The 26,767-nt window shown below is 51.0% G+C and overlaps 1 protein-coding gene across 2 annotated transcripts in view; it reads right to left on the bottom strand.

The window, feature by feature from the left end:
• Positions 1-18,313: 18,313 nt before the first annotated feature.
• Positions 18,314-26,767, bottom strand: part of LOC116953435 (terminal nucleotidyltransferase 5C-like) — a 52,265-nt gene continuing 43,811 nt past the window's right edge. For both annotated transcript variants that reach the window (XM_032973649.2, XM_032973650.2), the window contains one exon: positions 18,314-25,434. In XM_032973649.2, coding sequence (XP_032829540.1) covers positions 24,896-25,434 — 539 coding nt within the window. In that variant the 3' untranslated portion in view covers positions 18,314-24,895. The remainder of the gene's footprint in view (positions 25,435-26,767) is intronic.

Here is a 26,767-nt window from a genome sequence, read left to right as displayed (position 1 = left end):
GAAAAGAAAGGGTATTACAGAACTACATCTGAGATCTCTTCAAGTGACCCCACTCATCCAAAGCACTTTCCCACGCGCCTTGCTAGAAGCTATGGGTGGCTCATATGAGTCTATGGGTGGCTTATATGAGTCTATGGGTGTCTATGTGAGTCTAGGTGAGTCTATGGGTGTCTATGTGAGTCTGTGGGTGTCTATGTGAGTCCATGAGTCTCTAAGTGAGTCTGTGGATCTCCTGCACGTGGCTCTATATCTCAGACGATGGCCCACGTGGTAAGACCACTCGCTGCCCACTGTGACCATTTGCTGGCAGCGCTTCTCACGTTCACCACGAGGCTCCCCCTGAAGCCGTCCAGCGGCTCACTCGCCAACCTCGGCATGGTAATGGGGACATCGCCCCTAGCCCCCCCCCCACCCATCCCTCCACCAATCCACCCCCCCCCCCCATACAAAAGAATACGATTGCCAGTGAAGCATTGGGCCTGTCTGTCCACGCCTCTTTGTGCACTTTTGTCAACTTTGCATCTCCAGGACCTTTTGTTTTGGCATCTTAACACACGTGGTGTATTGCCATGAAGGCTATAAACAAAAACACTCAAAACAATTCTTATCTTCTGCGTAAAATGTCAACGTGATTCATTGACACGTCACAGTGGGTTAGTTAGCGCAGGTTAGTTAGGGCAGGTTAGTTAGAGCAGGTTGGTTAGAGCAGGTTAGTTAGAGCATGTTAGTTAGAACAGGTTAGTTAGAACAGGTTAGTTAGAGCAGGTTAGTGAGAACAGGTTAGTTAGAGCAGGTTAGTTAAAACAGGTTAGTTAGAGCAGGTTAGTGAGAGCAGGTTAGTTAGAGCAGGTTAGTTAGAACAGGTTAGTTAGAGCAGGTTAGTTAGAGCAGGTTAGTTAGAGCAGGTTAGTTAGAACAGGTTAGTTAGAGCAGGTTAGTTAGAGCAGGTTAGTTAGAACAGGTTAGTGAGAGCAGGTTAGTTAGAGCAGGTAAGTGAGAACAGGTAGTTAGAGCAGGTTAGTTAGAACAGGTTAGTTATGGCAGGTTAGTGAAAGCAGGTTAGTTAGAACAGGTTAGTTATGGCAGGTTAGTTAGATCAAGTTAGTTAGAGCAGGTTAGTGAGAGCAGGTTAGTTAGAGCAGGTTAGTTATGGCAGGTTAGTTAGATCAGGTTAGTTAGGGCAGGTTAGTTAGAGCAGGTTAGTTACAGCAGGTTAGTTAGAGCAGGTTAGTTAGGGCAGGTTAGTGAGACCAGGTTAGTTAGAACAGGTTAGTTAGAACAGGTTAGTTAGAGCAGGTTAGTTAGAACAGGTTAGTTAGAACAGGTTAGTTAGAGCAGGTTAGTGAGAACAGGTTAGTTAGAGCAGGTTAGTTAGAACAGGTTAGTTAGGGCAGGTTAGTTAGAACAGGTAAGTTATGGCAGGTTAGTTAGAACAGGTTAGTTAGAACAGGTTAGTTATAACAGGTTAGTTAGAGCAGGTTAGTTAGGGCAGGTTAGTTAGAGCAGGTTAGTTAGAACAGGTTAGAGCAGGTTAGTTAGAGCAGGTTAGTTAGAGCAGGTTAGTTAGAGCAGGTTAGTTAGAACAGGTTAGTTAGGGCAGGTAAGTGAGAACAGGTTAGTTAGAGCAGGTTAGTTAGAACAGGTTAGTTATGGCAGGTTAGTGAGAGCAGGTTAGTTAGAACAGGTTAGTTATGGCAGGTTAGTTAGAACAGGTTAGTTAGAGCAGGTTAGTTAGAACAGGTTAGTTAGAACAGGTTAGTTAGAGCAGGTTAGTTAGATCAGGTTAGTTAGGGCAGGTTAGTTAGAGCAGGTTAGTTAGAGCAGGTTAGTTAGAACAGGTTAGTTAGGGCAGGTTAGTAAGAAGAGTTTAGTTAGAGCAGGTTAGTTAGAGCAGGTTAGTTAGAACAGGTTAGTGAGAGCAGGTTAGTTAGAGCAGGTTAGTTAGGGCAGGTTAGTTAGAGCAGGTTAGATAGGGCAGGTTAGTTAGAACAGGTTAGTGAGAGCAGGTTAGTTAGAGCAGGTTAGTTAGAACAGGTTAGTTATGGCAGGTTAGTTAGAGCAGGTTAGTTAGAACAGGTTAGTTAGGGCAGGTTAGTTAGGGCAGGTTAGTTAGAACAGGTTAGTGAGAGCAGGTTAGTTAGAACAGGTTAGTTATGGCAGGTTAGTGAAAGCAGGTTAGTTAGGGCAGGTTAGTTAGGGCAGGTTAGATAGAACAGGTTAGTTAGAACAGGTTAGTTAGGGCAGGTTAGTTAGAGCAGGTTAGTTAGAGCAGGTTAGTTAGAACAGGTTAGTTAGAGCAGGTTAGTTAGAACAGGTTAGTTATGGCAGGTTATTGAGAGCAGGTTAGTTAGAACAGGTTAGTTAGGGCAGGTTAGTTAGAGCAGGTTAGTTAGAGCAGGTTAGTGAGAGCAGGTTAGATAGAGCAGGTTAGTTAGAACAGGTTAGTTAGGGCAGGTTAGTGAGATCAGGTTAGTCATAACAGGTTAGTTAGAACAGGTTAGTTAGAGCAGGTTAGTGAGAGCAGGTTAGTTAGAGCAGGTTAGTTAGGGCAGGTTAGTGAGAGCAGGTTAGTTAGAACAGGTTAGTTAGAGCAGGTTAGTTAGAGCAGGTTAGTTAGAACAGGTTAGTGAGAGCGGGTTAGTTAGAGCAGGTTAGTGAGAGCAGGTTAGTTAGAACAGGTTAGTTAGAACAGGTTAGTTAGAACAGGTTAGTTAGAGCAGGTTAGTTAGAGCATGTTAGTTAGAGCAGGTTAGTTAAGGCGGGTTAGTTAGAACAGGTTAGTTAGAGCAGGTTAGTTAGAGCAGGTTAGTTAGAGCAAGTTAGTGAGAGCAGGTTAGTTAGAGCAGGTTAGGTAGAGCAGGTTAGTTAGGGCAGGTTAGTGAGAGCAGGTTAGTTAGAGCAGGTTAGTTAGAACAGGTTAGTTCGAACAGGTTAGTTAGGGCAGGTTAGTGAGACCAGGTTAGTTATAACAGGTTAGTTAGAACAGGTTAGTTAGAGCAGGTTAGTTAGAACAGTTAGTTAGAGCAGGTTAGTTAGGGCAGGTTAGTGAGAGCAGGTAAGTTAGAACAGGTTAGTTAGAGCACGTTAGTTAGAACAGGTTAGTGAGAGCAGGTTAGTTAGAGCAGGTTAGTGAGAGCAGGTTAGTTAGAACAGGTTAGTTAGAGCAGGTTAGTTAGAGCAGGTTAGTGAGAGCAGGTTAGTTAGAACAGGTTAGTTTGAGCAGGTTAGTTAGAGCAGGTTAGTGAGAGCAGGTTAGTTAGAGCAGGTTAGTTAGAACAGGTTAGTTAGAGCAGGTTAGTGAGAGCAGGTTAGTTAGAACAGGTTAGCTAGAGCAGGTCAGTTAGAACAGGTTAGTTAGAGGAGGTTAGTGAGAGCAGGGTAGTTAGAACAGGTTAGTTAGAACAGGTTAGTTAGAGCAGGTTAGTTACAACAGGTTAGTGAGAGCAGGTTAGTTAGAACAGGTTAGTTAGAGCAGGGTAGTTAGAACAGGTTAGTTAGAACAGGTTAGTTAGAGCAGATTAGAGCAGGTTAGTTAGAAGAGTTTAGTTACAGCAGGTTAGATCAGGTTAGTTATAAGACGTTAGTTAGAGAAGGTTAGAACAGGTTAGGGCAGGTTAGAGCAGGTTAGAACAGGTTAGTTAGAACAGGTTAGTGAGAACAAACACTGATCTGGCGAACTTAGCACGCTTCGGCTGGGACGCGAATCAGATTAATGCTGTCGGCAAACGGGTTTTTTGTTTTTGTTGTTGTCTCTTAAAGGAAACCTGCTCGTTGGAACATCATCACAACCGTGAGCTTGCGTGGCGTGTGCCATAATTATCTCAATTGCCACGCCCACCGTCAAATCTGCGTCAAAACGTCTCATTGCGCTGCGACTTTTCGCAACAAAGCGTCGCTTTAGGCGTCTCCTCCAGCTGTCGTGGTGCGGCCGGGTGTCATCCAGAAGAGGCCGCAGCACAACGCGTAACGACGCAATGACCCCCGATCCACAAACACGAGGAAGGAGACATCGTAGCGACACACGACACACGCGCGGTTGTCTGCGCTTGACCACCACGAAATGTGAAATCGGTAGTCGACGCTCTGCACCTTACAGCAGCCATACGAAAGAAAAGGAATAGGTAGAAGATTGAAACTCACGACCGTCGATGACTCATTAATAAATGTTTTTTTTTTAAACAAATATATATACACATCAATCACGTATTCATTTACTTAGCGAATACGCTTATATGGTGTGTGAACTGCAGTCACGCTTTGGCTAGGATCGCGAATATTCGTCCAGCTTACTGTTGTAATATATCTCGATTGAGAGCAATCTAAACTAAAACAATAAACTGTATTATGCAGGATGATATTGGTCGCGAAAGCCTACTGCGTGTTAGACTGAATGGGTGGATTTCGTACCTTATTTTATTTCTACAGAGCACCTTTAATCAAGGCGCTTAACATAATAATAATGAAAACGGCATGAACAAAGAACTGATTGAGATGGCAGGGCGGTGCAAGTGATGAGGAATTGGTGACAGCGATGAGAGGATAAGTCGGGCTGAGCAAGGGGGGCGGGGGAGGGGAGAAATGGAGAGGCGGGGTTAAGAAAGAGGAAGGGAATGGGCGATGGAGAAGATGCGAGGCTCTGAGAGAGGAACGGAAGGAGGTTAAGGAGGGGCAGTGTTGAGTCTATGGGCAGTGCTGAGTCTATGGGCAGTGCTGAGTCTATGGGTAGTGTTGAGTCTATGGGCAGTGCTGAGTCTATGGGCAGTGTTGAGTCTATGGGTAGTGTTGAGTCTATGGGTAGTGTTGAGTCTATGGGTAGTGTTGAGTCTATGGGTAGTGTTGAGTCTATGGGCAGTGCTGAGTCTATGGGCAGTGCTGAGTCTATGGGCAGTGTTGAGTCTATGGGTAGTGTTGAGTCTATGGGTAGTGTTGAGTCTATGGGTAGTGTTGAGTCTATGGGCAGTGTTGAGTCTATGGGCAGTGCTGAGTCTATGGGCAGTGCTGAGTCTATGGGCAGTGCTGAGTCTATGGGCAGTGCTGAGTCTATGGGCAGTGTTGAGTCTATGGGCAGTGCTGAGTCTATGGGCAATGTTGAGTCTATGGGCAGTGCTGAGTCTATGGGTAGTGTTGAGTCTATGGGTAGTGTTGAGTCTATGGGCAGTGCTGAGTCTATGGGCAATGTTGAGTCTATGGGCAGTGCTGAGTCTATGGGTAATGTTGAGTCTATGGGCAGTGCTGAGTCTATGGGCAGTGTTGAGTCTATGGGCAGTGCTGAGTCTATGGGCAGTGCTGAGTCTATGGGTAGTGTTGAGTCTATGGACAGTGCTGAGTCTATGGGCAGTGCTGAGTCTATGGTCAGTGCTGAGTCTAAGGACAGTGCTGAGTCTATGGGTAGTGTTGAGTCTATGGGCAGTGTTGAGTCTATGGGCAGTGCTGAGTCTATGGGCAGTGCTGAGTCTATGGGCAGTGCTGAGTCTATGGGCAGTGCTGAGTCTATGGGCAGTGTTGAGTCTATGGGTAGTGTTGAGTCTATGGGCAGTGCTGAGTCTATGGGTAGTGTTGAGTCTATGGGCAGTGTTGAGTCTATGGGCAGTGCTGAGTCTATGGGCAGTGCTGAGTCTAAGGACAGTGCTGAGTCTATGGGTAGTGTTGAGTCTATGGGCAGTGTTGAGTCTATGGGCAGTGCTGAGTCTATGGGCAGTGCTGAGTCTATGGGCAGTGCTGAGTCTATGGGCAGTGCTGAGTCTATGGGCAGTGTTGAGTCTATGGGTAGTGTTGAGTCTATGGGCAGTGCTGAGTCTATGGGTAGTGTTGAGTCTATGGGCAGTGTTGAGTCTATGGGCAGTGCTGAGTCTATGGGCAGTGCTGAGTCTATGGGCAGTGCTGAGTCTATGGGCAGTGCTGAGTCTATGGGCAGTGCTGAGTCTATGGGCAGTGCTGAGTCTATGGGCAGTGTTGAGTCTATGGGCAGTGCTGAGTCTATGGGTAGTGTTGAGTCTATGGGTAGTGTTGAGTCTATGGACAGTGCTGAGTCTATGGGTAGTGTTGAGTCTATGGGCAGTGTTGAGTCTATGGGCAGTGCTGAGTCTATGGGCAGTGCTGAGTCTATGGGCAGTGCTGAGTCTATGGGCAGTGCTGAGTCTATGGGCAGTGCTGAGTCTATGGGCAGTGCTGAGTCTATGGGCAGTGCTGAGTCTATGGGCAGTGCTGAGTCTATGGGCAGTGTTGAGTCTATGGGCAGTGCTGAGTCTATGGGTAGTGTTGAGTCTATGGGTAGTGTTGAGTCTATGGACAGTGCTGAGTCTATGGGTAGTGTTGAGTCTATGGGCAGTGTTGAGTCTATGGGCAGTGCTGAGTCTATGGGCAGTGCTGAGTCTATGGGCAGTGCTGAGTCTATGGGCAGTGCTGAGTCTATGGGCAGTGCTGAGTCTATGGGCAGTGCTGAGTCTATGGGCAGTGTTGAGTCTATGGGCAGTGCTGAGTCTATGGGCAATGTTGAGTTTATGGGCAGTGTTGAGTCTATGGGCAGTGCTGAGTCTATGGGCAGTGTTGAGTCTATGGGCAGTGCTGAGTCTATGGGCAGTGCTGAGTCTATGGGCAATGTTGAGTCTATGGGCAGTGCTGAGTCTATGGGTAATGTTGAGTCTATGGGCAGTGCTGAGTCTATGGGTAGTGCTGAGTCTATGGGCAGTGCTGAGTCTATGGGCAGTGCTGAGTCTATGGGCAGTGCTGGGTCTCTGGGCAGTGCTGCTCAATTTAAAAGGGGCGTTAATTCCGATTGGAGGGGTGCAAGGAGGGAAAAGGACAGCGAAATGTGATTGGGCACAGAGAGAAGTTGGGGAGGAAGGGAACGAGAGGAGGGTGCGGTGGAAGAAGATGAGAGAGGCGAGATGATGGAGTGGTCGAGTGGACGTGATGTGGTTGTCAGGGAGAGCCACCAAGACTCCCTCTCTCTGTCTCTCCGTCTCTCTCCCTGTTAAGGGCGTCCCGCGGATACTTAAGGACACTCATCAAGAATAATTTGCGCTCGAGACCTGAGTTTTTGACCATGGTGTGTGTAATCTTCAGCGAAACGTCGGACATATATAAACACAAACTTGTCAAAATATTATTCTCGCTTCTCAGCGTCCCTCCTCATAAACCAAACCAGTCGGCACGTTTTCCCCCTGACGTAATCGATTGATTAATTGACTCTGTCAGGTGGTGGAGGGTTACAGTCATAAAATAATGTGATATTACACCTACAGGACGATCCAACTATTCATGAATACTATTAATATTGGTCGTGGAAAGCCACCGGTGGAAATTCATCACAATTTCAATCATCGACTCCTGAGCCTCCTTTGTCGTGTTCCGTCGTCTCAATAAGTGGGGATGGGAGCGAAGGTGTGGCAAGGGGGGGCGGGGGGAATTGTGTAACGTCGGTCAGTGTTCACGAACCCATCCGTGTGGACCTTTGAGTGCCTTATCCCCTTTCATCGGCGGGGGAGGGGGGGTGGTGGCAACCCCTGCGAGGTGACCCCGCTGTGATTTGGCACGCGAGGGAAGTGACTCACCCACGGGGCACAACGCACGGCAGTGACCTTTTGCATCTCGCTTACTCGAACATTCCCCTTTGTTGTTTGCGGAGGGCGCGGTTGCTGTCTGCGTGAGAGGAAGATGTTTTTTTTTTATCACGAGCAAACGACCTTGCGCAAAAGAAAAACAAAACAACACACACAAGGCGCGCCGCCGTCCTCCGTATCGGGGACTAAAACCCACCCCGGAGGAGCCACGTGCCCCATCACCGAGGCCCCATCGATTCACAGCCGCGGCGTTTCCACGGCCGTTACCAAACGGAGACGCGTGTCGTGCCGGTTGACGTTCTTGGCGCAGGCCACGAGGCCGCTACCTCCTCGTGGCGCTCGCTGCTCCTCGGCTCTGCGATGACCCTCGCCCATCTCCACGTGAAACCCCGGGGCCACGAACCCAAAATCAAATCTGTAAATGACGCGCGGTGGGTGTGGGGAAATTCCTCATCGCAACACAATCACCTCCATCTCCGTGCCACTGATTCTTCTTCGTCTGCTTCTTGCTACGGCCGATGATGATGAGGAGCAACAGCTGTGATTTTTACATTGAGGTGGTTGAGCCGGATTATTGGGTCAGTTTTGAAAAAAACTTAAAATGTGACTCGTCAGAATCAGAATCTTTATTTAGCCTGGGGGGAATTCGATGAGCTATGAAGCTCTTTTTCACAAATGTCGTCCACTATGGTGTTGGGCAAAGATCCCAACGCAGAACAATCACCTGCAAACGACTCAATTGGGATGATACACAGCGGTAGCAACATCATCGTTAACCCCTACTTCAAAAACTTGACAGGACCCACCTAAAAATAAGTCTTGAGATTCACTGAAGCTTTCCCAGGTAAAATAATCTTCATTATAATAATATTGATAATCGTGCAGTTCCTGAACCATTGCGCAAGCGCTCCGCCCAGGTGCTACTCAAATTCAAATCGCACAGCAACTACGCAACCCCCCCCCCCCCCCGCGCACAATTCGCACACGGCCACGAGCTCTGACGTTAAAGTTCAAAGTCAGAATCGGAAAGGCGGCACACACATGGCGAGCCGGGGTTTCAACATTGTACCCCGTAAGTTCGGCGCAGTAATTGCACAGGTCTTCGCGAAAGGTCGCGCCGTGATGGAAAATGTGACGGCCACATCGGAGCATCGCAGGGGGGGGGGGGGAGGGGGGTTGCTGTCGGATGTCAGCCCGGGGGGCGAGTCGACGCGAGCCGAGCGATTGTGACACGCGGCTGCGTTCCGCCTGCGAGTCGCGAGCGAGCGAGGCGTGCGAGCGGCTCTTGGCTTCGCCGTTGCGCAAAGCAAGGAGCGCCGCGTGCGCAGAGATGTCAACTCCCTCGCTCGGTACACAGGAGATCGTGGGTTCGATCCCGGCCTTGACACCAGCTGCAATCGACACGCGGTTAGAGTATTTGGCTGCTGTCAATGGACACGTAATAAACCACTTCGTTGAGCTATCATTTGTGGCCAGGTAGCATCTAAAAAAAGAACTATATAGCTCAGTGGGCCTTACCTAGTAAAATAATATATATAGTTTAGTTTAGGTGATAGGAGGTCACTTACATCGCACGCTTTCAGATGCACTTCATCGACCGTCTGGAACGCTCTTCCTTCCGATATTAGGAAGCCACTGGAGTGGTGCACTTTTAAGTACAGATTGATAACGAATTTCTTAAGAACTGCCTTTTGTGTTTAGTTGGTTGCCCTTTCCCCGCACCTCTGATTAGCACAGTTGGCTGTGTACTGTGCGAAAGAAGTTCAACATACGTACATCACTTAGGCTGCATTTTAGTATCTTTACTGCCAAGACAACCCCCACCATCACACCTCCTGTCACCTTCCAAGCACCTCTTATTACCGAAATCTAAATAAGTACAGTTTAAGTGTTTAATCGTGGACCCCGCCTGGAGGTTTTGTGCCACGCATTAATGCAACCGTCTGGCCGCCCCATTGCAACCCTAACCCTGGGTGCTGAGCCTCGTGCCACCCGCACGCACTGACAGCAGCCACACGTTGCTGTGCATGTCGGGCAATCTCCCCGAGCCAAAGGTCTTCCTGCATGAGTCACGAGCCGGGCCTTTGAGTTTAATTTCTTCTTACAGCCAGGGCCGCTCTGTGCGCGTGCGTGCGCGTGCGTGCGCGTGCGTGCGTGTGTCTCCCGCAGTGCGGGGAGCGGCAACGTGCGTGGGTTGGCGCGCTGCGCTACGAACCCAGCGGGCCGAGTGAACCGGTCGTGTGCCCTCCCCTAGGTCGACTCAATCTCAAATGAGTACCCGCTGCGGTGTGTACACATCGCCGCTGGGGAGACAAAGGCGGCCGGGCGTGGTGTTGGCCACCCGACCCCCTCGTGTGCCGTGCCGGCCTTCAGAGGCGCGCGCGAGCAGCACTTGCCCCTACAGCCTATTGAAGACTATATGGAGGATCTTTGCCTTTGTGTCCCGCACCATCCGCTAATTTATTTTCATTCATCCCGCAGAGCGACGCCAGCTTTGTAAAATGTCCCTTCCATACCTATTCGCTTCGCGTGGTAAAAAAAATATATATATTTGGGGGGAGGGGGTGGCACGGGGTGGGGTTGAGAAACGTCTAACGTCGTGAAGTTCACTCCACTTCACGTGGCTTTATATTTCCTTTTGCACCCGAGTAGTGGCCAACCCACAGGCGTTTACGGGGTGCTGAGAGTTAAAACGACTGCCCCCCCCGTCCCCCCTTTTCGCGTTCAGGGTCTAAGTTAGTCGAGACGCCGCAGAAGTGCGCCCCGTCGCGAGACTTTGGATCGAGTAAAAATATAAATTCCGGGATGATGGATTTGTGGAGTGGGAGGGTGGGGTTGTGTATTTATGTTTTTTTTGTGTTTAGTTTCTTGTCCTTCCCCCTCGGCACCTCCGATTAGCACGGTTGGCTACGTACTGTGCGAGCTATACAGCTCAGTGGGACTTACCTGGTAATATATATATTTTTTAAAAACTTGTTTAGTTTCAGTTCCCCCCACGAACACCGCCGATGGGGTTCTGCTGCTCGCTTGCTCTGCTCCGTCTGGACGCCGTTCGCCCCCTCGGCGCACACCCGCGAAGCAAAGTGCCCTGGCGTGGTAGGGCCAAGAGCAATCCCAAGTTCGTAGCGCTCGGCGGAAGCCAACTTAGCAAAAGCTTCGCTCCCCCACCCCCCCCCCCCCTACGGCCCCACTCCCCCACGCTCCTCTCCGCTCCCCCCAGATTCATAACAGCACTTGGGATCTTCTTTGGTTCTTTCGGTAAAGTCACGTAGAATGAGAATAAAATAATAAATTGATAAAATAAAATAACACAATAATATTCTCACGACGTTTCGGCCACAACACAAGCGGCCTTCATCAGGTGAAGGGACGAGACTGTCTAGTAGGACAGCGCTGGAGTGCTGTCCTACCAGACAGTCTCGTCCCTTCACCTGATGAAGGCCGCTTGTGTTGTGGCCGAAACGTCGTGAGAATATTATTGTGTTATTTTATTTTATCAATTTATTATTTTATTCTCATTCTACGTGACTTTACCGAAAGAACCAAAGAAGATTAATCATTGCAGTCACGAAAGCACTTGGGATAATGTACCGACCATCAGCTCGAATTCACATGCCGATGAATAATGTATAAATTACGCTCGTTCATCTCACTTCGCATTCTTATAACTCTCAACTGTGACCAGTCGGTAGATGTCTTCTCTCGTCTCATTCGCTCTCCGTCTCTTGCCTACATCTCTCTCTCTCTCTCCCTCTCTCGCTTCACGACATCTCCGTCTCATCTGCATTTGTTCTCGGTCATTTCACGACAGCTTTGTCTCCCTGTTATGCCAGCATCTCTCTCGGTGCACTGCAACGGCTGTCTCTTGTCGAGATCTCTTCCGTCACCTCATTCGGGAGTTTTATCATTTGAAGAGGAAGGGGGCCGTCCATAAATGACGTCACGCTATTTTGGACGATTTTTGACACCCCCCCCTCCCCGACGTCGTCACACTGCGTCACAAAAAGTCAGACCCCCCCTCATATATGACGTCACGAAGCTCTGCCCCCCCCCTCCCGAAAAATAAAACATGCTTCAAATCGCTTTAAACTATTGCCATTGTAGTGCGTATTTAATGTGCCGCTGCACTCTGATGTTGTAGAAGAAAACATTCATTTAAAAGCCGATTTAATTAAGTACAACGTGTTTGTCTATATTTATTTAAAGTTGCGCATTTTGATGTGACGTCACATTTCTCAAACCGCCAACCCCCCTCCCTCGTCGCACATCGTCACAAATGTCTGACCCCCCCCCCTCCCCCCTAGGTGCGTGACGTCATTTATGGACGGCCCCCAACGGGGTGGGGTACATCGAGAATCGGGGCCTCCGCGACTTGAATCAAATAACCGAAGTGGTAAACGGTGGGGGCGTTTGGCACGGTTCGTGGTAAAACAGTCAAGAGGAGGAATTGAGAGTACAAAGAGAGGGGTGATGCCCCCCCCCCTCCATCCCCTACATATAAAAGCGTCAGGGCCCCCAATAAAACGTAATCTGGCGTTGCGCACTGTGCAACACACCGACCCAAAAACAGTAAATTTCTGGAACGCGGACGATTATGTGCAACAACTGCCAACATAGTTTAAAAAGCGTTTAAAGTATTTTTATTTTTTTTAAAGAAATATGCTCGCGTGCTCACGGAGCGCACAAGTCCCGGCTCTATGCCGCGCCGCGCTAGCCCCATCAATCACGAGGAGGTGTTTGGGCTGGGACGACCGCAATCAGTTCCCTGGGTAGCACCTGACCGACTCCGAGTTAAATCAACAAGGGTGCGGGAATAGTAAACGCCTGTGAGCCCCGCTCTGAGAGCAGCTTTGGGACGCCCTGAATTTTTTTTTGTAAAAACAAAATTACGAATGTATTATTGTTGTTGTTACACTGGTTTACCTAGGAAGGCCTCACTCAGCCTCAATGCTATTTTTTTCACGAGTGTCCTGCCAGGTCTTTTTTTTTGTTGCAGTCGGCAGCGATGTTGCAGTTTCTGTGTGTAATCCGAATTGAGTAATTCGCAGGTATTTAAAAAAAGAAATGCGTTGTTTGGCCAATACCGGTTACATTCCTGGTTAGAACGATTAATATCAGTGGCGAGTGATGTTTGAACCTGGCACGTGCCCCCCTCCTACCCCGACTCCCCCTTTTCACCACCAGCGTGGTGAAATATGGTCAAGCAACACCCATGACTAACACTGCGTGGGGAGCCTCTCATCCAGCAGTGGGTTGATACAGGGCTGTGCCTTTACATTTTTTACACTTAGAACATGGGATTATGGATTTTCCACCATTAGTTCAGGACTGTAGAGAGACACCAGATGAGTACCACCCCATGCTCATTTTGAGCAGGAAACCACTCTGACTTTAGAGTAAGAGACAGCAGACCACTGGTTTTATTGTCATCAAGGTCACGCTCCAATGCAAGGTAAACTCCTCGGTTCACTGACGATGAGGATTATATTTTAATTATTTTATCTTATTTCGTACTTTTGAGTCGGTGGCTCCAGATGCAATTATTCGCAGGCTTACGTTCAGAAAGGTACACTAACAAATGCAGTCCCAAAAATCTATGTACAAAAAAACTGGTCTTGTATTCCAACTCAGCGCCTTTCAGTAGCTCGAGATACAAAGCGCCCTCGGCCGAGGGGCAAATTTAATATTAAAAACTTGTCCCAACATTTTTTATCAATTTTTTTGTAATTAATGGCTTTCCAAATCCTGAAAGCTGATGTCGCATTTGGATTCAGCACCATGGAAAGCTTCCAGATACCGACTTTAATAGCTCCTGGGGTCAAAATCTAAATTAACACAAATCTTTTGGCCCCGGTTACAGTGTAAGCATAGACGCAGTGCATCGATGGCAGAGTGGTTAAGGGCCGTCCATATATGACATCACGCGATTTTGGACAATTTTTGACCCCCCCCCGCCTCGTCACACGGTGTCAAAAAAAGTCAGACCTCCCCCACAAATATTACGTCACAAAGCTCTGCCCCCCCCCCCAAAAAATGCTTCAAAAGGCTTTAAACTATTGTCATTGTAGTGCGTATTTAATGTGCCGCTGCACTCTGATGTTGTAGGAGAAAACATTTATTAAAAAGTCTATTTAGTTAAGTAGAACGTGTTGTTATATTTATTAAAAATTGCGCATTTTGATGTGACGTCACATTTCTCAACACCCCAATCCCCCTTGTCACACATCGTCACAAATGTCTGACCCCCCCCCCCACCCCAGGTGCGTAACGTCATTTATGGACGGCCCCTTAGACGGCGTTGCGCTATGAACCCAACGACACACGAGTTTGATTCTCAGCGCTGGCTAACGTCAGTGCTGAGCGGTGATATCTGCACCAGGCCTACCCATCCCAGCACCCCGCACACTTCGCCAACCCACGCAGACCAATGTGACGAAGTACGGTCAAACAACCTTCATGGCCAAACGGTATGGAGAGGCCTTGGGATGTCACGGGATCCGGCCCAAGAGGCCATCCACCAATGGAGACGGAGTGACGAAATCAACTCGTGAGCAAGAGCCCCGCGGATGGATCGACGCCTCGCGAGGACCGTGAGAGGGTGGTTGCGGCGGCGGCGGCGGTGGCTTTTTTACGACGCTTTCATCCAGCAGTGGATAGCTCCTCCTGGCTAGTGGTGATTATGATGACGACGATGACGACGGAGGCGGGCGGGCGGGGCAGGGCAGGGCAGGGCGCGTTCGTGAATGAATTCTGCACATTCCAGTGAAGAGAGCCGCGAAGACCGCCCGGATGAATGACCCCGCGATCGCCCTTAACGGGCACGCGCATCGCTCGCGCGCGCGCGCGATTCTGACAGCTTCGGCGCAGTTGGGTCGACCCCAAGCCGCGCGCGGCTACAGCGGGGGCGTTTATCGGCAGAGTGTGACGTGCAGCATGGCGAGTCCGATCGCCTGCTTTATCTCTCTCGCTCCACGACTACTTCGACAAAGCAGCTGTGTGCACGGCATAAAACGGAGCGCCACCCACGCCAATTCTCGGGCCATCGTGTGGCAATAATGAACTCATTCCTCCCTGCTCAACGTCCCACCGCGCCACCCACCGAAGGATTAATGCCTGGGGTAGTGATAAGGTCATTGCTTGCTGCGCTTGGCATTCATCAGCAAATGGGATCACAGTGCCGCAATTCGTAGAACGCGCAGACACCACTCACCCACGCACAAAGGCAGAGATCCCCCAGTGTCGCCTTAACAGACTTTTGGAGGCAAGTGCTGTTGGCGAGTAGCACCTATGAAGGCCGGCACGGCACACGAGGTGGTGGGTGGAGGGGGAGGACAGCACCACGCACGTGCTGGCGCGCGGCCACACAAACCGCGCTGCCTCCACTCTGACGCACAGTCGTAGACCCCTAGGTCTTCATTTACGATGGAATCTTTTGGGGATGTCGGGGGGAGGGGCGCTCACCTTCTTAAAATACCCTCGACTATTAAAATCTCCCGGATTTCTGTCAATAGTCACCCGGGAGATCGATGCCACTCCCGGTAGACACTCCCGGCCCATCCGGCACGGTTGATAACACTACTACGTGATGTGCGCTCGACGGCAAAAACTAAACAGAAAAGTTACAGAACAGACCGCTGGAGGCTCTCACGCGTATCTCGTTCCATTTGCTCACCCCGCGCTGGTCGTTGGATGCTCATTAAAGTCACCGATCAAGTCTCCAACGTGTGCGGCCGGCTCGCTCAGATTGTTTCAATTCCCTGGAGGTGTGGGAGGTCCAATGGCACCACGCCGACGGAGCAACCGACCGCATGGCTTTGTGGAAGAGGCGTTTTTGTGGCACCCCTCCAACTCAACATTGAGAAAGCTGCGTCGAGGATTATTAAGCGAATTTTTTTGCTGCTAGAAATGTCCACATGGTGAGCTATCATTTGCGGCGAGGTCGCTTCTGAAAAAAAGAGCGATATAGCTCAGTCGGCCTTACATGGTGAAATAAAAAAAAAGTTTAGTTTTATTTGTGTATATATATTTTAAAGTGATTTGATTACCTTTCCTATACTTACCTGCCCCTCCTGAACAACTGTGTAAATGAGCTTTATAGCTAATCGGATTCCTCCATTAATCATATTCTGATCCTATGGTTGCCAAGAGGCAGCTGCTGTCCAAGGAAATCTCTCAGTCAGTCCCGGGACATTGAATGTCCAGATGTTTGTCAGTTGCGTAAAATAATAACAGTGAAAATGATTTAAAAAAAACCCCGCTCACTCATGACGATTCCATCTCTGCTCGAATTGGGAGACTGGTTTTCTTTCGACCAGGTGGCCTCAGTCGCAGAGCGAGCAGCTGACAATCAAGGGAGATGCAACTTTGAAGTAACTTAACCCATCATTCCTTCGTAGGGTCGACACACCGAGCACTACTTTGCCGGGGAAGTCGACAGCAGATGGTCCTAAGGGAGAGACTCACCCGTGCCATGGGCATGTGGAATTGCCACGGTTGCGAGCCGAAGCCGCGATTATTTATGGAGCGATCCGCCCCGTGCGTTTCCCGCGCCCGCCGCCCTCCCCAATTAAATTCCCCACAATCTCCCAATGAGATGACGTTGACAAAGAGATGGGCGGCTTAGCGCCTGCCGAGATTCAACATCGAAGCGGCGGCATCTGGCATCGCCCGCACGTCCCGGTTTTTGTTGCCGACCGACGAGAAACACCGCCCTGGACAGCGATGCCTGGTTGTGCACGTGCGTGCATTAAAAACAGCCTGGTGGATACTCATTGGAATCGATGCCCATTGTTATTAATATGCCATACATGAACCCCCCCTCCCCCCTTCGCACGTGAAGGGCTCACAAGTGACGCCATCGCATCGATCCCTCCATTTCAGGGAACGAGACGGGAGGATTTCTCCACAAATCTCGGCTGTCCACCTGATGATGCCGGTTGTAATTACTGGCGAAACGTCGTATACTCAGATTGTACATGTAGCGGATTTGCTCTCCCAACGCACAACCGGTGTTGCTGAACGACCAACGAATTGGCACGTCCTGTTGACGTAACAAACCTTACGAATTGGCTGTGTCGGGTGCTGGCGGGTTTAACGGCACATTTACATTTACGCAATCTAACACAACAACAACAACAACAAAATCTATTGTACGAACAGCCGGATGACTGACGACTGCACACGAAGCGTCATTACGGCCCCAGCTGTTGAGTCCCAGCAGTCACGCGCTCGCTCATCCTGCCTTTGGCCCCTTCTTCTCCAGCTATCTCGGATGCGTGGCTCTGGGCTGTGGCATTCGTTTGGACGCTCTTCGTTATGCGCAGCTGCAAAAACGGCACGGCTCAGCTCGCCGCCGCCACAGATGCGGAGGCGCAATGTGGTTTTCATTTTATCTCTCCGCCCAGAGATCTCTGCCGTAGAAGGAAATCATCCTGGAATGGACAAAGCGGAGGAAGACATACGCACAAAGATCCCCCCCCGTGTAGCCTTAACAGACTTGAGGGGTCAAGTGCCGTTAGCGAGAACCTTATAAAGGCCAGAACGGCACACCAGCGGGTGGGTGGCCAACACCACGCCCGGCCGCCTTTATCTCCCAAGCGGCGGTGTTTACACACCGCACCAGGTGCTCACTTGAGGCCGAGTAGAGAGGCCCAGGACCGGTTCAGATAATCGTCACTGGTGTTGGCCGTGAGCGGGAAACAAACCCGGGGCTCGGGTTCATAGCGCAGCGGGCTAACCGCTACACTACCGCTCCCCACAAGCACACACACACACGCACGCACACAGACAAAAACAGCCTCGAGAAAACGCTGGCACAATTTTGAACATTTATAAACAGAACAATATTATTTTTATCGTTATTAATAGCTTCGTGCTTGTTTACCCAGGAAAGCCTCGCCGAGTCTCAACTCGTTTTAAAAAGGTACCTGCTAAGTTGTTTTGCAGTCAGGCGGTGATGTTGATGTTGTGTGTACTGTTAATCGCTTAATTTGCAGTGTAATCTTTCGGCATTGGGCTGTTTGGCCAACACCGGTTCCATTGCGTGGTTTGATTTTTGTTTCGTCAGCTGTGGCAGGGAAAAAAAACCGCACAAGTCATGCAGAACAGGAGAACACACGTGGGACTTCTTTCGCACCGTACGTAGTAGCCACGGCATCCTTCGACCGCTTACCCGGAGAGATTGCCATCTGGAAGTGCAGTAGCAGGGAGATGCTGTACACGGGGGAGTGGCAAATATCCACAGGCGGCGGTAACCTGAGACTCTTGAACGACTGCCGCTTCGCGAGTCGTTATTGATAATAAAAAAAGGGCACACCACCACCCTCGAGACTGATTCACCGCATCGCGGCTCTTTAAATATTGAAGGTTTAAAAAAAAAATATGTTGACTTAAAACTTTGGTGACTGCAGGAATTCATATTCTGTGGTTCTTTCGGTAAAGTCACGTACAGAGAAAAAAAAAGAACGATAAAATAATAATACAAAAATATCACGGCGTTTCAATCGCAACACAAGCGGTCTGTTGCGCTCGAAACGTCGTGATATTTTTATTCACTTTTTTGTTATTATTTTATCGTTATTTTTTCTATCTACGTGACTTCACCGAAAGAACCACAGAATATATTTTATGATTATTACAGAATTCGAAAGAAGACGTGGGTTCTTCTCGCTTTGTTGGGGTTGCAGAGCCCTGTTGCCAGAGTTAACGCGCGCTTTTAAATATACCAACACCAATAAAAGAGACAGGCGATATTAAAGTGGACCCAAAAGAGGAGTTTAATGAAATGGTCATGTGATCAGGCACTTACAGTATATGTATACAACAAAATTTAGACACCGTACACACATAGCCCCCCTCCCCGCCCCCAGCCCCTAAACGCCCCCCCCCCCCTTCCCAACCCCTCTGACCCCCCTGACAAAATCCATGCGGGAAACGACAGCTCCCCCCCCACCCCCCTCCCCCACTCGCGCGCCGTTTCTTTGGTCCTTAGAATCTTACATTCAGACAACAACAATAAACAAAAATAGAGTAACTCCACAAAAAAAAACACAAACGTTGTACACTCACGGGCCTGAACAACGTACAAGAGTGGACGTCTCTGTTGACCAATCAAGGTGGCGGCTGTTCACAGCTTTCAGTGGGGGGCAGGCTGGTGGGGGAGGGGGGGGGCAGGCTGGTGGAGAGGTGGGGGGCCCTGCCAGGCCGAACCACAGACGGTCGTCACCGCACGCTGCTTTCAGACGCGCTTCTGCGGCGGCCGTCTGGAACGCTCTTCCCTTCCGATATTAGGAAGCGACTGGAGCTATAATGCACTCTTAACTCATCATGTAGATTGCAAATTAAAGAAATTAGTTTTTTTTCGTGTCCAGTTTGTTGTCCGTAACCCCCGCACATCCGATAAGCGCGGTTGGCTAACGTACGGCGCCAAAGAAATTCGACGTACATGTTTTTTTCCATCGGTCTTCAGGAGGAGTGTACGGAGAGGAGGGTGAGGAACGGTGGTGGTGGGAATAAATTCGTAAAAGCAAAGCCAGTGCATTGAACGGAGGCACTGAGGGTTCACTACGTTAACAGGTCCCCGGTGGCAAATGGAGCGGGTTGGGGGGGGGGCAGCCGCGCACAAACTCCGCGGGGAGGGCCCGATCTTTAAAAAATTTACACTTTTTTTTGTTGTTGTTGCCAGTATCAAAAGTATGAAAATAAATAATAACAAGCGAAGGTTTTGTTTTTTTACACCCCTTTTTGGCAATAAAAACACGCGTTGAGATGTCGATGCCTTGCAAATGGGTGGTTTGAACATCTTAACAGCCGTTTTATCGCCAGAAAAGAGTAAAAAAAAAACTTCCGATTTTTGTTTTCATACTTTAGAACAGATCTTTCTTCACGTCCTCAACAACTTTTGGACCAACGGGGGGTGGCGAGAGAACGATGAAATCCGCTACACGTTTCACTAAATGTCTCCGAGGCAAAGTCTTGATATTACAAAATATATTTCTTTTTTTTTGAGTGTCTTTACGATCGAAACTCGACATCATCCCTCGCCGTTGTGTGAACCGGTTTGTGGACGAGGAGGTCTGGGGGAGGAAGCGGACGGAGAGACAGCGAGCGGCACGAGGCACGCACCCCGCACAAAAAAAAGACAAATATCCCCCACATAGCCTTAACAGACTGGAGGGGCAAGTGCTGTTAGCGAGCACCTATAAAGAGCGGCACGGCACACGAGGGGGTGGGTGGCCAACACTACGGCCGACCGCCTTTGTCTCCCCAGTGGCGATGTTTATGCATCGCACCAGGCACTCATTTGAGGCCGAGTCGACCTAGGGGAGGCTCAGGACCGGTTCAGATTATCGTCACCGGTGTTCGCCGTGAGCGGGAATCGAACTCGGGTGGCCAGGTTCGTAGCGCAGCGTAGCGCTAACCGCTGCACCACCGCTCCCCGCACACACACGCACGCGTTGACAAACACACACGCAGTCACAGACACCGTCATGGTCATCATCACTTCGCATGCACTGAGAATCGCCAAAAGACTGAGATAAGAAGTGTGGAGGGGGGTGTGGGGGGGGTGTGTGTGGGGGGGGTGTGTGGGAGGGGGGTGTGTGGGAGGGGGGTGTGTGGGGGGGGGTGTGTGGGGGGGAGGTGTGTGGGGGGGGGTGTGGGGGGGTTGCCCCGACGCGATCAGAGCGAGGGTGAAAGCGTGAGCGCCACACTCATCTCCGCCCACGCAATTCTTCGCTCGTGGAAACACTTTTTGCTACAAATCGCCGTTTGAAAATAAACGCACGCACGCGCGTCCGAGGGGGGTGAGGGGGGTGAGGGGGGTGAGGGGGGTCGTGGGGGTGAGGGGGTCGTGGGGGTGAGGGGGTCGTGGGGGTGAGAGGGTTGTTGGGGTGAGGGGGTTGTTGGGGTGAGGGGGTGAGGGGGGCAGGGGGTTGTTGGGGTGAGGGGGGCAGGGGGTTGTTGGGGTGAGGGGGTGAGGGGGGCAGGGGGTTGTTGGGGTGAGGGGGGCAGGGGGTTGTTGGGGTGAGGGGGGCAGGGGGTTGTTGGGGTGAGGGGGTGAGGGGGGCAGGGGGTTGTTGGGGTGAGGGGGGCAGGGGGTTGTTGGGGTGAGGGGGGCGGGGGGTCCTCGACCATCGGACGTCACCCATCGCGAGATTCGCTGTCACCCCTCCCCCCTCATTCACCCCCCACCCTGCCGCCATCGTGAATCATCGCAATCGATGGTCACCTTCGTCATTCGCCATCGCGAGGCACGCGAGCGAATCGATGGCCCCGTAAAATTTTCTTCTCTGCAATCCGTCAACTCAAAAACGAACGCGCTCGTATATTTTTTTCGGTCTATATATTTATATATTTATTATTCCTGCTTTTTTTCCTTCCCCTCTCTCTCTCTTCAGTGTCTGGAATATATTCTACAATATAGAGCGCTTATTTGTCCGACCCTCGGCAGCACGAATATTTCTTTTGCCCCTCCCTCTATAATTTTTTTTCCTCCCCGTATATATGTATTTTAAAAATAAACACCCACCTTAGGCAAAGTTTAAAATAAAATCTAAAAGAACATCATCAACATAATGCCCAAAAATATCGTAGCACCTCAAGTGCTCCGCATGGCAAGTTTACGAGTAGCACACCACCAGTACTCGGTGCCACCGCCCGTGCCGCCACCAAACGCCGGTGCCGCCACCAAACGCCGGTGCCGCCACCACCGGTGCCACCACCACCGGTGCCACCACCACCACCGGTCAGAAACCGCGATTCGCTCAAGTCCTTAACATCTTCAGTCTTGTAGTGGGCCACAAGTGGCTGGGCAGGGGTCACGCAAAGCCCAATTACGTACAGTGGCGACGAGTTCGGGGCGGCGGCGGGGAGGGGAGGGGGGGCTACATCAGGTTCCCACGCACGCACGAATTTGCGAACTAGAAAAAAAAACACGTTACAAAAAAAAGCGACCAAATCGGTGCATCGTTACATCCCCGACGTTTGACCCCGCGATGCTTTTTTTTGTTTTGACAGCGTTGACAGAACCATCCAGCAGCGGTGCACTGCAACCATCGTCTCTTCCCAAGATGCACCGCGCGCTCCCGCCAATAATATTTTCTCACAATTTTCGTCCCTACTCACAAGAAATCATGGGCATCACCACCACCATCATTATCGTCGTCATCGTTATCATCTTCTGGGCCATGTTTTACTCCCGAATGACGGAACCTGGACGCGATTTTGTTTTGTAAACATATATTTATGCTGTATCTATGTAGGGCTTTTTTTTTTCGTCTTAACGCTAAATTGCACGGTAAATATCACTCGCAAAAAAAGTACAATGGATTGCAATTGATCTTTCCCTCCCCCCAACAATGGAAGGATCTGAACACTTCTGGGGGTGAGCGCGTGAGGGAGTAAGACTTTTTAACTGGATTCTATAATTTCGAGGGATGGAGCTCTAGGCGAGGTTTGGCAATGGCTGTCCACTCATTTACCCAACCACGTGGGGATTGGAAAAACTTTAAACAATTCCATGGCTAACTTTGTTGTTTCTTAAAAATTGTCACCTTCATTTTAGTCTCATTCTCTGCCACACACCTTGATCCCTCTTCCCCCTCACCCCCCCCCCCCCCCCCCCACTGGAACATCAGAGCCAAGCCAGCACGAATGGTTATTGGCAAAGCTGAGCCCGGAAACCAAACTGCGATACGTGCATGCACCGTCGTGATATTTGAACTGGGGCTCGGGACGCAGTCTGGAGCCTCTCCCGAGTGGCATAAGCCTGGCTCCCGGCACGGCTCCGAAATGTGCCAACGGGGGGGAAAAAAAATGGGGGCATGGATAAATCCAAACTCGGCCTTCCCCCTCACCCTCCAGTTACGGCTTCAGAGTCTCTCAGCTACTCAAAAAAAACCACCGGCGTACCGTACACGTTCAACGAAAGCACTTGCGTAAATTACCTAAGAGAACAATTGCGCGAGGAAAAAATAAACAACAACAAGCGACAATAACAAATGAAAGGGAAGGTTGTGGGGGATTGGGAAGGGGATAATGGGGAAAAACACTATGTTGGGATTCGACCTCCCAACTCAAAAAAACAAGTGCAAACTAAAGATTCAAAAGAGTTTCAAAATTGCACAGATGAGAGTCAATTTGTATGCATCCCTTAAAAACGGCACTCAAACCGCGGCCACGGGGCAGGCGGTGGATGCTGCCGGCGACGCTGGCGAGACGACGGCACCGCCGCAAAACGGACGCACGGGCGAATTGACGCACGGGCGAATTGACGCACGGGCGAATTGACGCACGGGCGAATTGACGCACGGGCGAATTGACGCACGGGCGAATTGACGTACGGTCCCCCCACCTGCCCCACCAAAGGCGTTGCAGGGAAACGTGCGCTCGAACGCAACTGGACTTTGCAGAGGAAGGACGCCCCGTGCCGGGAAAAATAAACGCGACAGAAAGCAGGCTGGGAAAACGCGCAGAAATGACAACATCATTCGGCGTCACGGGCCAGAGTAGAAATTTGCACTGGCTAAGGTGGCAGCACTCTTGTAGTTCAGTCCATACGGAGTTATTTATAGAGGCTAACGAGAGTTAAATTAACTCGACAACCCACCTCGCACGCTTGAAATGAAATGGCCATCGCGGAATTGGCCGCGCGAAGAAAAGTTGAACCGCTAAAGTGACGCCACCTCCGCTGCTACCGACAAAAGTGAAACTTCCGGAACGGGCTCTCAGACTAACCCACGTACGCGGACGCTCGTAAACAGCGGGAAGGCACGGAGACTCTTATCCCACGTGTCCCTGCGTGCTCAGCGACCAAAAATCGCACCACGCGGCGCCGCAGAGAGTTGAGAAACGCGTCCGTTCCGTCACCGGGCTGTCAGCGGGCGAGGCCGAGAAAGCGTCGTACGTGCCGCCGTTGGGTCGGCGGTGATCAGACGCTACAGCACGGAGGGACACGGGGAAGTGGGTGGGGTGTGGGATGGGAGGCGTCCCGTTGTCACTCGTTTCGTTGCGTGCAGTTTGGGGGGGGGGGGAATTATTTCGGTTTGCCCCGCGAGCGTGAAGGTTGACCGTCGCGTGACGTGGGGTGGGGTGGGGGTGTTAAAAAAATAATAATCAGTGGCATCCCCAGCGGGGGCGTTCGCCCGCTCTTGCTTTCCCCATTTCACCCCGCGGAACTCTGGAAGCGCCGGGTGTCCCGTTGGGCTCGTAACAACCTCGTGTTTTAAACGCGGACCTGGTCCCCCCACCCCCCACCCCCCCCCAAAAAAAGTATATAGCGCTTTGTTATTGGTTATATTTTTTTTGTGGTTAATCAGCTGGACGACGCGTTAGCAGTCAACCCTGCGACAGGCGGTCGCGCTCGCCACGCCCCGCCAATATTTTCCTTTTCAGTCTTTTTCTCTTGGGATCTTCTTTTTAAATTTTTTTGCGTTTATTTAAATTTTATTTAATTTTTTTTTTCCCCGTTCACAACGCGTGCCCCGGTTTTTTTGTTGATGTTGTTGTTGCTGCTGCTGTTGTATTTTTCTTCTCCCTCTTCACTGCGCGTCGACTTTTCTTCCCGTCGGGAGAGTTCCCCCCGAAGAGAGGTCGCGAAACATCTTGCGTGTAAAGTCTCGAGTTCCGTTTTTTTTTGTTGTGTGTTGTAGTTTTAGTTTTTTTACTTCCACCAGTGGCTACACGGTTACCATCCCGCAACTTGCCCGCGGAAGTTTTTCTGGCCTCCAGCACAAGCGTCGCGAGCCTTGGATCACGTATGTACACACGTGGAAAGCAGCGCGGCGGGCAAAACCACCCAGTATCTTCTCCTGCTCGTCACGCTTCGCCCATTTTCATGCGGTCGCGCGTGTGTGTGTGTGTGCGCGCGTGCAAGTCTCGGTGCATGCAGTTCTGGAATCTCGGTTCAATGAAGGGGGGTGGGAGGGGGGGGTGGGGGGCTCGTGCTGCCAAACGCGCACAGTTCTTAATGTCGCTGCCGCCTCTGCTGCTGCTGCTGCTTTGCCCGTCTTACCGAGAGACGTAAAATGGAAGAGAGGAACCAACAACAACGACCACCACAAACACGGCGCGGAGAGACAGCCGCTTTTTGCACAGGCACCTATGGAGTGGCAGTGGAGGATGGGGGTTGGAGGGGGGGGGTAGAATCAGGAAATCGGGGCAGGCACGGGGAAGGAAAAAAAATAAAATAAAAGACCGCGTTGTATCACGGCATTGGTCCGGGGGGGAAAGAAGTGGGAGGTTAATTGTTGAGGTCCGTCATCAATCAGCGGGGTTGGCGGGCAGACGGGCGGGCAGGTGGGCGGGCATCACGGTGGGGGCGTCACCCGGCTGCGTTAGCTGCAGGGCAGCCACGTCTGCTGGTGCTGGTTCTGCTGGTGCTGCTGGTGCTGGTGGTGGTGCTGCTGCTGCTGGTGGTGGTGCTGCTGGTGGTGGTACGACGGCACGTAGGCTAGGGCGTGCTGCGGCGGCGGCGGCAGGTAGTAGCCGCTGAAGTTGAAGTCGCTGGCGTAGGGCGCCGGCTGGTAGTAGCAGGTGACGTTGGCCGTGTTGGGGATGACGTTCTGCTCGGCGAGGACGCGGAAGGCCATCGACGTGATGAGGCCCAGGGTGAGCCGGCGCTCGTGCCCCATCAGGCAGACGGTGCTCTCGTTCACCACGCCCCACAGCGTGAGCAGGTAGTCGTACTTACTGCCCTCCTCGCCCAGGAAATGGTTCTGCAGGTACGACTCGAGCTTGCGCTCCTGCTCAGAGATGTCGGGGAAGTCGATGAAAAAGCGCGAGCACATGTACCTTTCCAGGGTCTTGATCTCCTGCTCGCACGCCGGCTGGAAGTCGCGCACCAGCAGGTTGCAGTACTTGAGGAGGCCGCCGCCTGCATAACGGGCGAGGGGGCGGGGGGGAGCGGAGGACAGAGGGCGACGAGTAAGTTTTGTGAGCGGCGGCAGAAAGAAAGAAAAAAACCGTCGCGATGTAGGACTCTAGGGACTACAGAGCTTGGAGGAAATTTGTCGGCGAGTCTTGGTTCTGGCTGCCTTAACACCCACCTTCGCAACCCCACCCAATGCGAGGAATCCGTACGCGTTACGAATTCCGCGCGCGGCGTGCGCGAATGATGATGCCGCATTAACAAAAAGGCGTGCCCGCATAACTGTGATATAAATATTAAAACTGCTACAGGCGTTCGCGCGAATTTGTGTTGCGCGCAAAGTTGCCTGCCAGCGTAAGCAGGTCGCAACCGCAGCGCCGCTGCCTACGCGCAAATATTTCTTGTTAAAATCAGGCTCGAGTGAACGGTTAATCAACGGACGCCAATGGTCTCATCGCGGACGTAACCGGGGTGGTAATTAAAAGCGAGTTTCAAATTAGGGTCGTCAGGGTCACCCGGAGGTCACCGTTTGACGAAGGGGGCAAAATATTTTAATTGTTCGTAACTTAAAACTTAGACTAAATCGGCGTCGCATCACGAAACACGGCAAACATTCACGGAGCTACTGCGCGACTCTTTCGCGTTCCAGAACGGTCCCCCCTCCCCCCCCACAGAAGCGGATATCACAGAACTACAGACCTCCGGTCCACGCGTACGAGATCTAGCTTAAAAAAAAAATCTATATATTTTTTTAGAACCGCAAGCGGTTTATTTTCCCCGCTGATACTCAAAATGCACGGTTCCCCCCCCTTGCGCTCGCTCGGCCGGCTCGGCACAAACAGCCACACACGTGCGCGCTCGCTCAGCCCCAACACAAACATTTCGACCAATTTATCTCTTTCAGACGTTGCCATTAAGAAAATAGCGGCGCCCTCTCCGCTTCCTGTTGAGCAGCATCCAGACAGACTCGGTGCTGCGAGCGTGCTTCTGTGACACCCATGGGGAGGGAAAAGGGGGGGGGGGGGGAGAAAAATCCACGGTCGCGCAAAGGTCGCGATCCGGATAGTTTCTCCCCCCCCCCGACGCCGGTGTCGTCGAGAATCCCCACCCCGAAGCAGAGTGCCCAACCCGAATCCGCAGCCGCGTCCGGATTTAGAAAACGTCCGTTTGGCGTCGGACAAACGCAGTCGCTTTGACAAGCGGCCCAAACAGCTAAACGATTCATAAGGCAAGGGGTGGGGGGAAGGGGAGACCTTGAAAACTCCTTAGCCCCGATAAGATAATAACGTTGGGCGGACACAAGCCGCTTTGTGAGAACGCGAGTGCTAATGTCGGGCCC

This window comes from Petromyzon marinus, chromosome 51 (genome assembly GCF_048934315.1).
Source record: "Petromyzon marinus isolate PM22_M1 ecotype Great Lakes invasive population chromosome 51, UKy_Petmar_22M1.pri1.0, whole genome shotgun sequence".
Taxonomy (NCBI): Eukaryota; Metazoa; Chordata; class Hyperoartia; order Petromyzontiformes; family Petromyzontidae; genus Petromyzon; species Petromyzon marinus.
The sequence above is the reverse complement of the archived record's forward strand: the minus strand, read 5'-3'. Positions and strand labels throughout refer to the sequence as shown.